Source organism: Gymnoscopelus braueri (assembly GCF_963280865.1).
Source record: "Gymnoscopelus braueri genome assembly, contig: SCAFFOLD_310, whole genome shotgun sequence".
In the NCBI taxonomy this organism is placed as follows: Eukaryota; Metazoa; Chordata; class Actinopteri; order Myctophiformes; family Myctophidae; genus Gymnoscopelus; species Gymnoscopelus braueri.
In genome coordinates, this window is record NW_027660978.1 from 1 (window position 1) to 17,500 (window position 17,500).

General features: G+C 41.7%; 1 protein-coding gene across 3 annotated transcripts in view; it reads right to left on the minus strand.

Annotated features, from left to right (window-relative positions):
- Positions 1 to 6,457: 6,457 nt before the first annotated feature.
- LOC308081004 (uncharacterized protein) overlaps positions 6,458 to 17,500 on the minus strand; it is a 37,295-nt gene continuing 26,252 nt past the window's right edge. For all 3 annotated transcript variants that reach the window (XM_080457408.1, XM_080457407.1, XM_080457409.1), the window contains 3 exons: positions 8,660 to 9,298; positions 8,418 to 8,534; positions 6,458 to 7,310 (listed from right to left, as the gene is read on the minus strand). In XM_080457408.1, coding sequence (XP_080313534.1) covers positions 6,470 to 7,310; positions 8,418 to 8,534; positions 8,660 to 9,298 — 1,597 coding nt within the window. In that variant the 3' untranslated portion in view covers positions 6,458 to 6,469. The remainder of the gene's footprint in view (positions 7,311 to 8,417; positions 8,535 to 8,659; positions 9,299 to 17,500) is intronic.

Here is a 17,500-nt window from a genome sequence, read left to right on the forward strand (position 1 = left end):
AGATGTAAGGCCAAGAAGTAGCCTTCAGTTTGTTTTGGGATATCTGGAGCCTTGTTTTTAAGGCCTTTGTGGTACCATGAGGTGCATGCATAGTCGAAGTAACCTTGGATGAGTGCTCCTGTTAGAGTCCTCAAAGTATTCTTACTGACCAGAGAGAAGATCCTGTACAAAAATATTGTTCTTTGGTTGACTTTTTTGATTACTCTAGTTGCCATTGTATGACTGGAAAGATATGCCTCTAAAATGGAACCTGGGTCACAATATTTTCATCTACCCAACCATGGGGTTATAAATGTTTGACCTATTTTGGGTTATTCATACGGTATTGGGTTATTTTTGGTTATTTTTGTACCCAATATGTATATTATTTGTTTACCCATTACCTACATTGCCCCTTTGGTGGGTTTTGAACAATGTATGAGATTGTGGTCTGGAAACCAAGAAAAATGTATTTCACTCTCAAACTCACACATCTCCAACACTAACCCACTAATGTAACAAATCCATCTGAAACGCTAAAGCGGTGCTGTGGGCACCGCCGCTCTTCCATAGTTAATTTGACTGAAAGAAAACTACAAGAAATGGCGGCCGAGAGCGGTGAATGCTCTCGGCTCTCGTCTGGGACAGTGAGAGAGACACAGACAGAGAGTGAAAGGAGAAGATGATGCTGAGAGTCAAAAAGTTGACAAGTTCCCACGAGAACGTTCCTATCGAGTGGTTTCATGCAGGAAGCTGTGGTCTTGGCTCTTGGTGTATGTTTGGCGATCACACCATGTCTCCCCACGTGTCAGGTGAACCAGCAGGACAGCTCAGCAGGAAGTGAGGTCAGGACCAAAGGGGTCAGGAACAGTTGAACACACACACACACACACACACACACCCCTTCCGTACACTAACTCAACTGTCTTTCAGCCACAGATGAGACAACAACCTGTTTCTGTTGTAATGTTGAGTCATCTCTGGCTGCAGCAAAATATTTTTGAATAACTGACACATACCTTTTTTTAATAGCTCATCTCACCGACCACTCATCTGCCACGCAGAACAGTGGTTAAATTGGTAGTACAATAGCAATAAAAAGTTTGATGGTTTTGTTTTATATTCATCTCAAATAGTGTGTGTGTGTGTGTGTGTGTGTGTGTGTGTGTGTGTGTGTGTGTGTGTGTGTGTGTGTGTGTGTGTGTGTGTGTGTGTGTGTGTGTGTGTGTGTGTGTGTGTGTGTGTGTGATGTGTGCACGAGAGACAGACAGTGAGAGAGACACAGACAGAGAGTGAAAAGAGAAGATGATGCTGAGAGTCAAAAAGTTAACAAGTTCCCACGAGAACGTTGCTATCGAGTTGCTTTCAGGAAGCTGTGGTCTTGGCTCTTGGTATTTGCTCACATCACCTCATCTCACATCAACCCATTACTGTGTGTGTGTGTGTGTGTGTGTGTGTGTGTGTGTGTGTGTGTGTGTGTGTGTGTGTGTGTGTGTGTTCCTGTTCCTGACCCCTTTGGTCCTGACCTCACTTCCTGGTTTCCTGCTGGTTCACCTGCCACGTGGGGAGACATGGTGTGATCACCAAACATGGATACCACACACACCAACACACACACACACACACACACACACACACACACACACACACACACACACACACACACACACACACACACACACACACACACACACACACACACACACACACACACACACACACACACACACACACACACCATCCGTTCACTAACTCAGTTAACTCTGTTGTAATTTGCTGACACATACATGTTTTTAATAGCTCACCTCACCGACCATATTTTGCCACGCAGAAGAGTGGTTCAATTAGTAGTACAATAGCAATAAATAGTTTGATGGTTTTGTTTTATATTCATCTAAAATGTATCATGGTTATACTTTTCAAGATATGGGAAAAATGGATCCAATGTAGTTATTATTTAGTTACCAATTGTTGTAAATACTTTCATTGGTTCAATATCTATAAAAGACACACTTGACCACTTTCAACAAAAAATAGCAGAGATAGCAAATCTTCAAGCTCTCTGCTAAAAAGCAACTTTGGAAATCTGTGAGATTTTTGTATATTTCGTTTAATGTTTTGAAAATCTGTAAACACATCTGCAAACATCAGGAAAATGTTGACAGTGAAAATGTCCCTTTAGCATACTGTAGAATATATAACATTGGCATACGAATGCCTTCAAAATAAGTAGTTCTCACACTTTCAAGATTTTCTAAAATGTTCAAAAATAGCAGATGTACAAGCTAGCAGCACGGCATGAAGTGACACGCTGTGAGCTTGTAGGCCTATATGCTATTTTTGAATAGACAACACTAAAATGACACAGATGCTTTCACGGTTTTACTGGGTTAACAAACTGAACCTGACATAAAAATTAAGAAGGACAAATAGTAGATTTTTAGTTCACACGTCTGCAAACAGTCTGGTCCAAAGACAACTGTAAGGATGGCTCCTCCACTCCACTATAAGAGAGAGAGAGAGAGAGAGAGAGAGAGGAGAGAGAGAGAGAGAGAAAGAGAGAGAGAGAGAGAGAGAGAGAGAGGAGAGAGAGAGAGAGAGAGAGAGGAGAGAGAGAGAGAGAGAGAGAGAGAGAGAGAGAGAGAGAGAGAGAAATTACAACAGTAGTAATAAAGACACCTAACTTAAAAGTGTCTTCTCCAAATGTGCATGTATACAGAGTGCAGGGCCAGGGGTGTGAAACATTTAGATTGTGGTCCGATTGGACAAAATGCAACATTGTGTAAGCCAGATTACTTTTTGTCTGTACGTGTAGGCTTTGACTTTTACAAGGGCCAGTTTCGAATTGCAGTCACCTGTAAGTGTTCTTCTAGAGCGGTTTTGAAGGAGTGTAGGGATTTACGACTATTGGTCCTTTACGACTATTGGTAAGGCGTTCCACATTTTAGTGGCCTAGCAGGAGAATTAATTTAACCCCTTGTTAGAGCCAAATCTTGGTTGGACGTGATTAGTGGAACTTCCTCTGGTGTTGTGCTGGTGGACTTCATTGACGTTTGTGAAGTATTTTGACAGGTACATGGGTGTCTTTGTGATGTAGTGTATCTTGTAGACCAGGCCCATTGCTGTACTCTGTCCTCTACCCTGAGCCATCCGAACCTAGCAAAGGGAGCAGGGGTTAAATGAGTTGTAGATGTAAGGCCAAGAAGTAGCCTTCAGTTTGTTTTGGGATATCTGGAGCCTTGTTTTTAAGGCCTTTGTGGTACCATGAGGTGCATGCATAGTCGAAGTAACCTTGGATGAGTGCTCCTGTTAGAGTCCTCAAAGTATTCTTACTGACCAGAGAGAAGATCCTGTACAAAAATATTGTTCTTTGGTTGACTTTTTTGATTACTCTAGTTGCCATTGTATGACTGGAAAGATATGCCTCTAAAATGGAACTGGGTCACAATATTTTCATCTACCCAACCATGGGGTTATAAATGTTTGACCTATTTTGGGTTATTCATACGGTATTGGGTTATTTTTGGTTATTTTTGTACCCAATATGTATATTATTTGTTTACCCATTACCTACATTGCCCCTTTGGTGGGTTTTGAACAATGTATGAGATTGTGGTCTGGAAACAAGAAAAATGTATTTCACTCTCAAACTCACACATCTCCAACACTAACCCACTAATGTAACAAATCCATCTGAAACGCTAAAGCGGTGCTGTGGGCACCGCCGCTCTTCCATAGTTAATTTGACTGAAAGAAAACTACAAGAAATGGCGGCCGAGAGCGGTGAATGCTCTCGGCTCTCGTCTGGGACAGTGAGAGAGACACAGACAGAGAGTGAAAGGAGAAGATGATGCTGAGAGTCAAAAAGTTGACAAGTTCCCACGAGAACGTTCCTATCGAGTGGTTTCATGCAGGAAGCTGTGGTCTTGGCTCTTGGTGTATGTTTGGCGATCACACCATGTCTCCCCACGTGTCAGGTGAACCAGCAGGACAGCTCAGCAGGAAGTGAGGTCAGGACCAAAGGGGTCAGGAACAGTTGAACACACACACACACACACACACACACCCCTTCCGTACACTAACTCAACTGTCTTTCAGCCACAGATGAGACAACAACCTGTTTCTGTTGTAATGTTGAGTCATCTCTGGCTGCAGCAAAATATTTTTGAATAACTGACACATACCTTTTTTTAATAGCTCATCTCACCGACCACTCATCTGCCACGCAGAACAGTGGTTAAATTGGTAGTACAATAGCAATAAAAAGTTTGATGGTTTTGTTTTATATTCATCTCAAAATGTATCATGGGTATACTTTTCAGGAAATGGGAAAAATGGATCCAATGTATTTATTACTGTATTTAGTTACGAACTGTTGTAAATACTTTCATGGGTTCAATATTTATAAAAACCACAGACACACTTGACCACTTTCAACAAAAAATAGCAGATATAGCAGATCTTCAAGCTCTGTGCTAAAGAGCAACTTTGGAAATTTGGGATATTTTTGTATATTTCGTTTAATGTTTTGAAAATCTGTAAACACATCTGCAAACATCAGGAAAATGTTAACTGTGCAGTGTGTTAACTAAACACAACAAAAGGGTGGATTTATTACACAGGGGCCCCCAGGGGCCTTTTACAAGACTGTGCCGGGGGCCCATTGTCTCATAATCCACCCAACAAACAACTATAGAAAGGTTTACTCTACATTATGTAAAACTTTTATTCATGCAGATTCTGAATATTAATCTTGATAAAAATAACGGTTATAATTACTTTTATTAAGCAGGTGCGTAAATACAGCCTAACACTTAGGCCTACAGCATTACATTTTGGATTGAACTATTTGAACATGAACAAGCAATATACACATTTTATATAGCAGGGTCATCTTGCACAAATACATTAATTACCTACATTACAATTTGCGCATGCTGCGTGCTTAATGGTTTCTCAATAATCAATTGCGTTTGAATGCATTTTCTAATCAAAGGGCACTGCACAAAAATGGGAATTTTCAGATTAATCCTTCATAATGTGGCTCAGCTGACCTGTTAGGACAATACATTATAGACCACTACTCACTCACAGGAGGTTATACTGTATAGTTAGGCAGTGCAGAGGATTTGAAATGTGCCCTGGAGAATTAATGAACTGTCGTGTCATTGTCAACCGGTCTTTTTTCCGGTCTTTGTCATAAAACAATCGGTCAAAACCGGAAGTATAGAACTGTCAGTAGGCTAGTATAGAACTGAGTTGGGGAAACATGTGACAGGAGATTATGTAGCGTACAAGGCAAACCTTTTCAGGTAATAGCCACAGTATAATAATCCATGATGTAAACAACATAAAGTGAGAATTAAGCAACATAGAGGCCAGGAAGCACTGACACAGCTCCTTGTCTGCCAAGCGACCCCAGAGGCTAACATGGTATGTGAAATAATGTCAATTAAATCAAAGCATTTGTGGGCACCTGACAAGCCTGCATGCATTAGAAAATGGTTTGAAATAAGGTAAAGTATACATGATTTGAACATGCTTGAACATGTGACATTTAAGGCCTAATTTCAACTATTACTGTTACGAAACCCTTTAGGGTCTAGGGTAGAGTTTGTAACATAATGATATTTTACCAGGCTGTTGAGCATGAGGTGCAAATAAAGGAGACCACACAAGGTTTTGAGCAAAAGGTGCAAGGTGCTTTTACTCTTAAGCAGAATAATATTTACAATACTTACATAAACACTATGCACAGGGCATAAACAAAGCAGTAAGCCACTACCAGGGGACACGGGTGTTGCCAAAATAACAAAAGCAGTTAGGGAAACCAAACGACAGACTAACTAACTAATTATGTAGTATAGTGAAAACAAAAGCCTGCCTACCTACTCTACCAATGTTCAAAAATACATAAGTGGCAACCACCCCTTACCTAATGTGCTTAACAAAGGTTCTGCATGCCTACGTGATGTCTATGTATAGAGGCCTCTGTCTTTCCTGTCCCAAGGCAGCAGCATATACTAAGTAGATTACAGGTAGGAGAACAGACACTAAATGACAAAAGTTTGCTCTGGGAACATAAATGGAGGGCTATAAACAAGGCTACACAGACAGGGCTACAAACAGGAAATGGTTGAGAGAGAAAGAGCCAAGATGGGACCCAGCCTTTTATAGACAGCAGATGGTGGTGATTGGATGAGGGTGGAGCCAGGTTACAGGATGATTGACAGCTGATGAGACCTGTAGTGAGTGACAGAGGGAAGGAGAGACAGACAAGGGAAGGAATACAGAATCCCAGACAAAACTACGTGGAACGTAACAATTACTATAAAACTGGCTCCCCCAAAAAAGATTTTGCTCAGCCGTAAGAAGTGTCCCTTATTTCAAATTCTGAAAGGTGGCAACCCTACGTGTATACTGCATGTAAATATGTATTTATGTTTCCCCTGCCCCCCCCCCCCCCCTCAGAGGATAAGATCTGATTTTTTCACCGTTTCTTGATAAAAGGCAGATCAAGGTACCCTATCTTCTCTGCTGATAGAGAGTCATAGATCTTCTGCCATGAGTCCAGCTCTGAATGCCACAGTGAAGCTTTGGCTCGGATGATCTGTGAGCCTCCACTCTTGCTGCCTTTTGCCAGACCGATGAGGTCTTTGTAGATGGATACGATATCAACACCAATGAAAAGGGCATTTAGACCAATGAAACCACGGCGAGCTGACTTTCCGATGGCCGATGCCCCTTTGGATGCTGTCATGCCTATATCTGTAATTCTGTGGACCATCAAATTGCAGCCTGCTTTAATGTCCTGGACCATCGCATTTGTACCAGAGGTGATCACAGCTTTACTAAGCTCTCCCTCCAGGACGATGTTATCCTCTCCCAGTGTGGTGATTGCTTTCTTGTACACCTCGTCTAGATACCCCTGGAGGCTCGTCACATCTCCCATGAATTTGTCAAATACCTCAACGGCTTTCTTTTGCTGTGTTTCATTAACTTTAATGTCTATGCATGTGGTGACTATACCACTGATTCCACTGGCACCTCCTAACCCCGCCCCCATCATGGTTAGACCTAGGGACGCTCCAGCTGTTACAGGGGACAAGGCCAGACCAACAATGGAGAGCACACCCCCAACTACTCCCGCTGAGCTACCTGTTACATTGGAGATCTGAGCACCCTTCTTCATATTATCTAGTGTGACAGCAGTTTCCTCCAGTTCAGTAAGACACTTCAACATTATGGGTTTACACTCTTTGAACTTCTCGGTGAAGGCAGAGGAGCATTCATCCTGGAACAAGAACCCAATTCTAAAGTCAAGGCAATTCCTGAGAGAGGGAAAGAAAGGCAATAAAGAAGTGTATTGCGTTAAACTTTAAACTTAAAAGTTTGTGACAGAGAAGACCATTACAGTAGTCTAAATTGATGGAGATAAAGGCATGGATATGTTATTCTAAGTCTTGTATAGACATGAATCCTCTAATTCTTGCTACTGTATATTTTTAAGATGATAATAGGCTGACCTTTGTGACTCAATGTGGTATTACATTTTTAATCTAAATCCATAATTAAACCATGTTTTCTGGCTTTGCTTTTAGCTTTGAGTAATCTCTCAAGAACAGATTCTGCTCTGCGTTTGAATCTGTCGGGGGGTTCGTCATATCGCGTACGCACTGGCCTACAAGTGGGCGTGCCTTCAGATCAGGAAGCAGGCCGCGCTTTACCCAATCAAATGTAGTGGGCGGGATTCACGTGTCCGTCGATCCTTCCCCACTCGAAACAAACCGAAACTAATTTAACAATAGCTTCCAGCAGACAAAACCACGGAAAGATATTCACATTTTAACTTGCTCTTTCATCATAGAAACAAGTGGGCTTATAACCAAAACGATCCATGTTCTCTGGGAGAAGTGGTGTTAGTGTTCCGTGTAGAAATATTGTTAGTGGGAATGAAAACATTGTCGCACCACCAGAAGTGATGCGCTGAAGGCAGACCAAAACCCCGGTTTCCTTGCGCACAGGTGCTACGTCAACTTCCTCCAAGAGCCAACTGAGATAGTCAAAAACAGCAGAGGGCACTGTTTTTCCTTTTCATTTGGCGTTGGGTTCCCAGATTGAGCTTTCACAGACACGGTGGGCAGTGGACACTAACACAGGCTTTTTACCCCTTGGCACCAAAGGTAATGATCTTTTGAGTTTTGTGTTTGTTAAGCTGAAGGACATCTAGTCATTGATTTGGTCAATGCACCAATGCAACAAATCTATGGAATCATAGTCATCTGGTTAGGTAAATGTACATTTGAGTGTCATCCACATAATTATGGTAAGAGATTGTGGCCAATTGAATAAGGGGGGCATGTATAGGTTGAATAGAAGAGGCTCAAGTACTTTGAGGAACTTCACATGAAGTGTGTATCTTCTTTTTTGATAGTTACCTTATAGCAGTGAAATTTTTGATATGGTCAAGCATATCCAGTATGTCATCTTCAGACACATTTGTCAGTTGGACCACAGTTTCTGTAAGCTTCATATTCAGAAATTCTCTGCCAGAGCTATGAATGAGAAGATTGTGATACATTGCTAAACATTTGATAATGCCTTGTGCAACAGTTTTGCAATGAATGAAGAACAAATTAGGTTTGAGTTTGTGTATGAGTCCCTAATGTAATTAACGTACCTTTTCTCCATTCTCTTACATATCTCCTGGGTGTTAGATATGTAGTTGCCCAGATACAATGAATGCACTTCAACATTATGAAGGCTGGGAGAGAAGAAGGTACTTGCTTCTCTCTTAAACTGCAGGAGGAGTGGACAGACCTGGATTGCAGCAGTGATGACAGCCTGAACACTCTTAAAGCTTGTCCCCTCTGGCAGCTGTAAACACTGGTTCTCCTCTACAAACACATGCAGAGAGGTGACCGCCAGTGTTTCCACAGCATCCACAAACTTATTTAGCTTCTCCAGGCCTCCTATAGTGCGCTTAAGAATCACACCCAGCTTCTTCTCCAGCTCCTCACGTCTTGTTGCATCATTGTCAAACATGGTCATGAAGCGTTCTCCCCAGTTCTTACGTGCATCTTCCCTCTTTTTGATGTCCTCCATCTTTATGATGTCCTCCATCTCTTCTTTCTCTGCTGTCCTCTCACCCTCCCATTGTGAAAGTGACAGACAGAATTCTCCCACTGTAGCAATGTGACTGAGGGTGTCGGTGGCATACAGGTGCAAAGTGTTCTGCAGTTTCAAACTATTGAGGACGTTGGTTAAAAAGCACAACTTTTCCTCGAAAATGCGGGTGCCGGTTGTCTGCAGCTTCACTCTATAACATCAAATTACAGTATGACATTTCTTTATGAAATCATTTTGAAAGGTGGAAAGTGGAAAATGTTGACACTGCATTTATGCAGTTAGAGGCACAATAATAATCTGAATAAAACTCCAAAATGAATGTGTTTGTGGAGGATACATTTTTTCACATACAAATGTTTATTCCACTGGCATTTTCGATATTGGTCCATAATTTGTGTGTTAAAAGTAGGGAAGGGAGGCAGCACAGTTGTTCCTCGTGAGGAAAGACACGAGTATAAAGAAGTTTCATGGATCAAACAGTGCATGAGTTATATCTGTTCAAAGATCTTTTTGTGCACAGGTGGCGCAGTGGTAAAGTCCCTGCCCACCACCACGGAGGTAGTGGGTTCGAATCCACCGTGGTGCATCCGGCTTTGTCGGGCGTCTATACAAATACAATTGGCCCGTGTTCGGGGGAGGGAAGCCGGGCAGGGATTGGTCATTGCACATAATCCTACGGGGCACCTGTCAGCAGGGAGTGTTGGGCGGGAAAAGTAGGACGAAAGCCCTACGTCCTCCCGGTGGAGGCTCCTCACTGGCAGGTGAGTCAGTAGGATACAACAGCAGTGACAACACAGAAATGTGTGTGGGGAGGAATTAACTGGCATAACGACGTCTCACCGGCAGATCTGTGTAAACTTTCGGTGTAAGGTCAGGAACGCCCCCCGCCTGCTCTCACTGCTCACTGATAGTCTAGAGTCAGAATGTGCTCGCTTGGATCAAACTTTCGGTTTGATCGCGGAGTGGCGGTCCTGCGGACCCCCTGACTGACGTTATGGCGGCTTTAGTGTTTTGTAATAACGTGTTTTGTGTGATCACGTGACCGGATCACATGATTTCTCAACTTATCTGTGGTCTAGAATCTAGATGAATGATATGAACCGACGATGTGCGGAAGGACCCAATCTAATGTAAAACACAAAAAATACCTTATCCCGAGAATTCTCGGTATTGGCGTTAAACGCCATTGATTGCTATCCCGAGAATTTGCGGTTTTGGCAGTGAATGTGATAAAAAGTGCACATGCATTGATTTAAAGTCATGATTTGTGTGTGTGTCAATTTATATCAATCCTGGATCCAAGCCAAACCAAGCCGGGGACCTTCTGACTCACAGATACACACTGCAGTAACTCCTGAGCTACTTCACCCCCAAAATGAATTTGAGAGAAAGGTGCCCATGCAAATAACAAATGAGCATTGGAAACAGCTGAACAGAGTTTTCAGGGATTGTGGGTATTGTAGTCCATCTCCTTATTTGCAGAAAAATGAAAAATTGCAGATTTCAAACTAGTATTAACACTTCCGTGACTAGCGGTCAATCTGGATGATTTTGAGAATTGAAAGTGGATTATCTTCTCTCATGAAGCTCCGCGAAAGTTCCCCTTTCATGACTTTTCCTAACTATTTGATAGCCTACAAATCATAATTTTTTTCTTTCTGAAACGTATTATAAATATGAAATTAGCCCCATATATGGGGCTAATTTCATATTAGACCATCCCAGCCGTTATATTTCGGCTAATTTGACCGCACTCACCCTCTCTCCCACCACCCTCTGCAGGGAAGAGCAGTTGACACCTCGAGACCCACCGCAGACCTGCCCGCAGACCGTCATTGTTCACAGCGAGCGCGCTGTCTATGTTGCGATGTCTGCTTAATGTGCTTATTATAAGCGACTTTGGGCTTGTTTTTCACGTCTTTCTATTATTATTATTATTATTATTATTATTATTACCCTTATTACATTATAATGGTAATAAATTTCTACTCCACTACAGCTCAGAGGCAAATCTTGTAGGCCTACTTTTACTCCGCTACAATTATTTGAAAACTTTAGTTACTAGTTACTTTGCAGATATAAATATCTTTTCATACTTGTTTAGATTAGAGCTTCATGCATGTCCTTTTGTAAATTATTTTTTATTTAGTAAATATTTATATAGAAAGGTCTAACCAGGGACTGGGGTTGCAAATTAGCCTCTGCTATAAACCCCATTTACAATGCAATGGTTTCATGTTTTTATAACTTGACTCATTGTTTTTGTATTGTCCTTGTCAAATAAATAATAATAAAAAGGACTCACACATCAAATCACAAATCATGATGACATATAGGAGACAGACAGAAATACACTGCTTCATGCCTCAGTGTTTTCTCAGGGCACAACGCATGCAGTAACATCTTCATAGACCTGACTGCTTATTTCTCTCGCAAAATTTGGCAACCCATTTTCCACTTTCCCTTTCACTGCAAAGCTGCGGAAAAAGATCAGATCTACAAGCATATAGCTCGTCACGCAGCAACTTTTTTGTGCTTGTAGATCAGATATTTTGCGCAGGATTGGGCACATGTGTGAAGCATACCGATGTGTTCGCTACAGATCGCGCTGTTCTATAATGCTGCGCCAACAGATCTGATCTAAGCGGGCTCGTCAGGCAGCGACTGTTTTATGTTTGTAGATCAGATATTTAGCGCAGGAGTAGAGCAGGAATGTGGAAGTGGAACATAGCGATGTGTTCACTTGTTGCGCTGAGGAGGAGAGGAGACGTTTTTGTCTGCGTGGACAGCTGATCCAGAAGGAGACGATTTACACTCAGGCAATAATGTGAATATTATTATTATGAATAATAGTAATATTGGTTTGTCAAGAGATATCCATGTGTTTTGGACAATGGAGATAGTCACGTAATTAGACAGTGGCTAATCCATGTTTCCCTCAAGAGTTTAATGTAATGCTACAGATCGCGCTGTTTTATACGCTTTTTTAAATAAAGATTTTACATACAGAATCTGCAGTTACCATTACAAGTTACAAGTTAGACTATTTTATAATGTTTCTGCCTGCCTACAACAACATATGTTAGCTCACTGACTGAGCAGAGTGCAATTGAAATGTTAATAGCTATTTAAAAGACAATGGAACCCCCACTGTGTGGGGGAGAAGGTGTCAGCTCGTCTGGAGCACAGAGGGGAGACAGTGACCAATAGAATAGCTGGAAAAACGGTCTTTTTGATCCCCAAATCAGGCAGTATGGGATGGTGAAACCCCAGTCATGCAAGTGTTAAACAATGCACTTATCAAGACAAAACTTTGGCCAATTTCTGTACTTCATCTATACAACATAGAGATGTCTGTAATGTAAACACTTCTGGAATCATAAAAAAATATACCTATCGTATGTGTATTCTGCCCTGCCAAGCCAAAGTGCAGTTACTACGAGAAAAAAAAAAACACTGAAAAATGGGTTTAAAAGTGATTCAGCTGGTCAGCCAAATGAGATATCGGCATGTAAGTGACATTACACTAATTGTGCATCTGTTCTTGAGGTAATTGTTTATCCCCCAAAATCACAAAGGCTAATTTGACCTTTGGGATACACAAATAAGTCGGTGTGTCCAAAAACGTAGTTAATGCACTTTGGCTTGGCAGGGCAGTATTGTATAGGAGGATTCACATACTTTGTGCGTGAAGGTCCAGGTTCAATATGGAGGGAATTCGGCCGAAATCATCAAGATAGGTATGGGCATTAGGGGCTCTATTCACAGGCCAAAAATTCCCCGTTAAATCGGGATAATGGACCTGCGCCGCCCCAATAGGTTATTCTAGCACCTGCTCTACCCGTCACCATTATGCCGACGCCGTTATTTGCGCGTGGAGGTGTGTCCGTGGGCGTGTTGTTGCTATATCCCCCACATTGCAATTCTACAGACACACATGGGTACGGCTTGGGGACGGGGGATAGTGGATTCTAGAAGCACCCGCTGGTTTATAAAATCACCCGTCAAGTGCACACAGACACTACAATGGCTTTGTGCGTTGGACCATGAGCCGTGTTGCCAGCCTTGGAGAGAAATAAGCAACCGCAGTCGCAGGTCTATGAAAACAAAAAGAAGCAACTCTAAGGCCACATGAGCACTTCAAACTACTAACTAGAGCTTTCATATCCCCTAAATATTTCAGCCCGGCTCGACTAATAATTGACAAATTAGACCCAGCCCAGCCCATCAGTCATTTTTCTAAAGAAGCCTTATTTCTCATTAAATCTTGGTAATATATGAATGATCTGTGTGTGAAATGCGCTCTTTCTTTATACAAACCCATGCTCGCTCACTCTACCGCAAATGCCTCTCTCTCTTTGTACAACCCCATGCTCACTCTACCGCAAATGTGCTCTCTCTCTTCATATAAACCGATGCTCACTCTACCGCATATGCGCTCTCTCTCTTCATATAAACCGATGCTCACTCTACCGCATATGCGCTCTCTCTCTTCATATAAACCGATGCTCACTCTACCGCAAATGCGCTATCTCTCTTCATACAAACCCATGGTCACTCTACCACAAACGCCACCACCACTCCCAGCGGGGTCATTTTGATTCTATGACGGCTGCCGTCTAGTTATCATCAGTGCCAGTGTTGTGAGGAAAAACAACTAACAAGCAACCAGGTCTAGGAAAACCAGCCCAAAAGAAGCGAGTCAAGCGACTATGGGCCACATGAGCACTCTAACATATACATCAGCTATTTGAAAATAGCAGATCTACAAGCTCACAACGCCTCCCATGCAAACGCTACGTTCATGACCCCCCAAAATAACCATATTTGAACTGGGGACCCCCCCATTTTGTTTGACTCGGTTCCACAGATAAATATTGTGAAAATAGCAGATCTACAAGCTCGCCAGGCGTTGGGTGCTCCATTGTGGTCTCGACCCACAGGTTGAGAACCACTGCATTAAAAGCTCCAAGCAAGTTACATGTCTAGTAGGCTATGTTGTTGACCACGTAATGTAATGTTTTTGGTTTAGTGATAGGCTACTCCGTGGCGCGCGCGCGCCTCATTGTGCTGTCCAAAATAACAGATCTGTAGCTGTCGACACGACATGATGCAGCGCCGTTGATAGCTTGTATGTCTGTTATTTTGGGTAGGTATAGGCGACGCACATACGCATCGCAGCAATGTGTCTGGATTTGAGAGGCTTTGATTGATGTAAACTTAAAGTTTAGCTCTGTTCGGGATTACTGAACAAAGGTGGATGATGAAAGATAACGGGGACAATATGGATGTAAGTTAACTTTAATTAACTGCGTCACTTCAGAGGAAACTATGGAGCAACTTCAGAGATGTTTACACACCCCTGGAATCCATTAGAACGGTGGAAATAGAACGATAACAGCCAACGTGAGTACATACTGTAGGCTATAGACCTTTCCTAAAACTGTCCAATTTATTATACCCATGTGCTACTGTTTGTCTGTGTACCACGTAGGAGCGTTGTCGCAACATGATGTAATTAATTATTTGGGAGCAGCCAGTGTGTACCAATAGTATACATATTTTAAATGGCTTTCATATACTATTCCGGATCTGACTAATATGACAAGCTTATTGTGAACACAATAGGCTACAAATTAATATAAAAATGTATTTGGATAAAATAAAAAAAAAGAAGGAAAACAAGCCCAATGTGGCTTATAATAATCAGACCAGGCAACAGTGCAGACAGGTAGATAGGCTAGAGCATATATTGGATCGGGATGACGGCTAGCGCAGTCTTCTCTTAAAGGCAATGGCTTCTGGCACGGTGATTGGTTTTATCATTGTAACGCCCAAACCACACCTATGCATAATGTAACGGGTAGCTCAGGTGTTTGGCGGGTCACGGGGGTGCCATAGAATACCGAATTTTGCGGGGAAACGCCTCTTGCCTAGTCCTTCATCCCTAATTAGTGGTTTGTTCAAATCTGGCTCTGAATAGAGCCCAAGGTTTTCAAAAACCATCGGAAGCAAGTTGGGATCGCCCCCTATTGGTCTGTTTCCAATGAATCCAATATTAGATAGGTTAGTATATGGTTGAAACCCCAAATAATGTATAGAAGGTATTTTCAATGGATTCTGTTACTATTGGGTATGCTAAATAACATACAAAAAAATGTGGAAAAGACATCATTTTCAAGATGGCGGGAGCTTAAAATGCCAGGAGCTTAAAATGCCTATAAACTGGGAGGGAATATGTGCCATCTTGAAAACGATGCCTTTCCAGAAGTTTGATTTTCCTAGATATTTTGTATGTTATTTAGTAACATAATCCATTGAAAATACCTTCTATAAATTATTTGGGGTTTCAACCATATACTAACCTATCTAATATTGGATTCATTGGAAACAGACCACTAGGGGGCGATCCCAACTTGCTTCTGATGGTTTTTGAAAACCTTATGCCCATACCTAACAGGGGTACACCCCCGCATTCCTAAACCCCCCCACTCCTACACACCCCCATTCCGAAAACCCCCCCCCCCCACTCCTACACCCCCCCATTCCGAATTTCTTTTTCGGAATGGGGGGGTGTAGGAGTGGGGGGGTTTTGAAAACTTGGAATAAACCCTGCCATTCCGAAAAATAGATATTTGCGGGGGGGGTATATATGGGGCACCCCCCCGCAAAAAAAAAAAAAAAAAAAAAAAGTTAAAAAAAAGTTTTTTTTAAAGTTCTTTTTTCTTTTTTTTTATTAAAAAATAATTTGTGGACTGAAGTTGGTTTGCTTCCACAATCCATAATGATGCATAGATATAAATCCTATCTATCTAACTTCTTTTTTTTGCGGGGGGGTGCATATGGGGCACCCCCCCGGAAAAAAATAAAATAAAAAAACATTTTTTTTAAAAGTTTTTTTTATTTAATTTTTTTTATTAAAAAATAATTTGTGGACTGAAGTTGGTTTGCTTCCACAATCCATAATGATGCATTTTCGAACTAAATTAATTAGGCTATCTGCACTTCCACAACGTGTACTGTACATATATACAGCCCACTGTAGGCTGACATTTTGGGGGGTTTTAGCTATGGACCCCAAAGCTCCAAGCTCCACCTTAGTGCCGCTAATGGAGCAGTTTCAGAAAAGAAAAATGAAAAAAATTAAACCAAAAAAAAAGGCGTGTCTGTCTGTCTGTCTGTCTGTCTATAAATCTATCTAAATATCTATCTATCTATCTATCTACCTATCTATCTATCTATCTATCTATCTATCAAACTATCTATCTCCAGCAATGTACCGCTCAGCAACATGTTGTTCAACAAATAGCAGATCTACAAGCTCACAACAACTGTTATTGTGAGCTTGTAGATCTGCTATTTTCAAATAGCGTATGTATAAAATATGTCTGAATTGGTTAGTGATTCATAATATAATAATTTATATCTGCGAAGTGTAGGATTATTATAATTATTATATTACAACTAAAGTAAGCGCATCGGTTAGTGTGATTGAGTGCGCTTCCATGCAAGGCCTGGGTCTGTCTGTCTGTCTGTCTGTCTGTCTGTCTGTCTGTCTGTCTGTCTGTCTGTCTGTCTGTCTGTCTGTCTGTCTGTCTGTCTGTCTGTCTGTCTGTCTGTCTGTCTGTCTGTCTGTCTGTCTGTCTGTCGGTCGGACGGACGGGAAGATACGTAATTCTCATCTCTGCTGATGTATTAATTGGATTCAGCATATGTGGGCACTAGGGACATCTTGGCACCAGGGAGAGTGGGCACTATGTGCATTGCCTGTGAGATTGTATTCTTTATTAACATTGATTATTAACACCATTTTTTCCCGGTGCCCAGTCTTCATGGTTCCCAGATTTCCCTACCGCCCACTCTTATCCACCCTAAGTGCCCACTCTTCCAAGTGTCCACATGTCCCTAATGCCCACTCGTCCAAGGTGCCCAGTTAGCCCTAGTGCCCAGAATGTTTTGGTGTCCCCCTATTCTGGCTGTTACCGTTACTACATAAATACACACTGCAGTTATTTCCACACAGCCTACAATCTATCTATCTATCTATCTATCTATCTATCTATCTATCTATCTATTTATCAACAGTTTAGCTGTTCATTCTTGCGCGATCTTCAAACGGAGGTATCCAGAGGTTCATTCATTTCATTGGTCAAATGCAACAGCTTCACAAATCTCTCTCTCTCTCTCTCTCTCTCTCTCTCTCTCTCTCTCTCTCTCTCTCTCTCTCTCTCTCTCTCTCTCTCTCTCTCTCTCTCTCTCTGCGTCAAATAAATAATTGTATTGTGTGAGCTTGTAGATCTGCTATTCAAAGGATTTTTATACATTTGAAAACTTGTGAAATGGGACCTTCTGCATAACGAGTACTTTTACTTTTGGTATTTTAAGAACATTT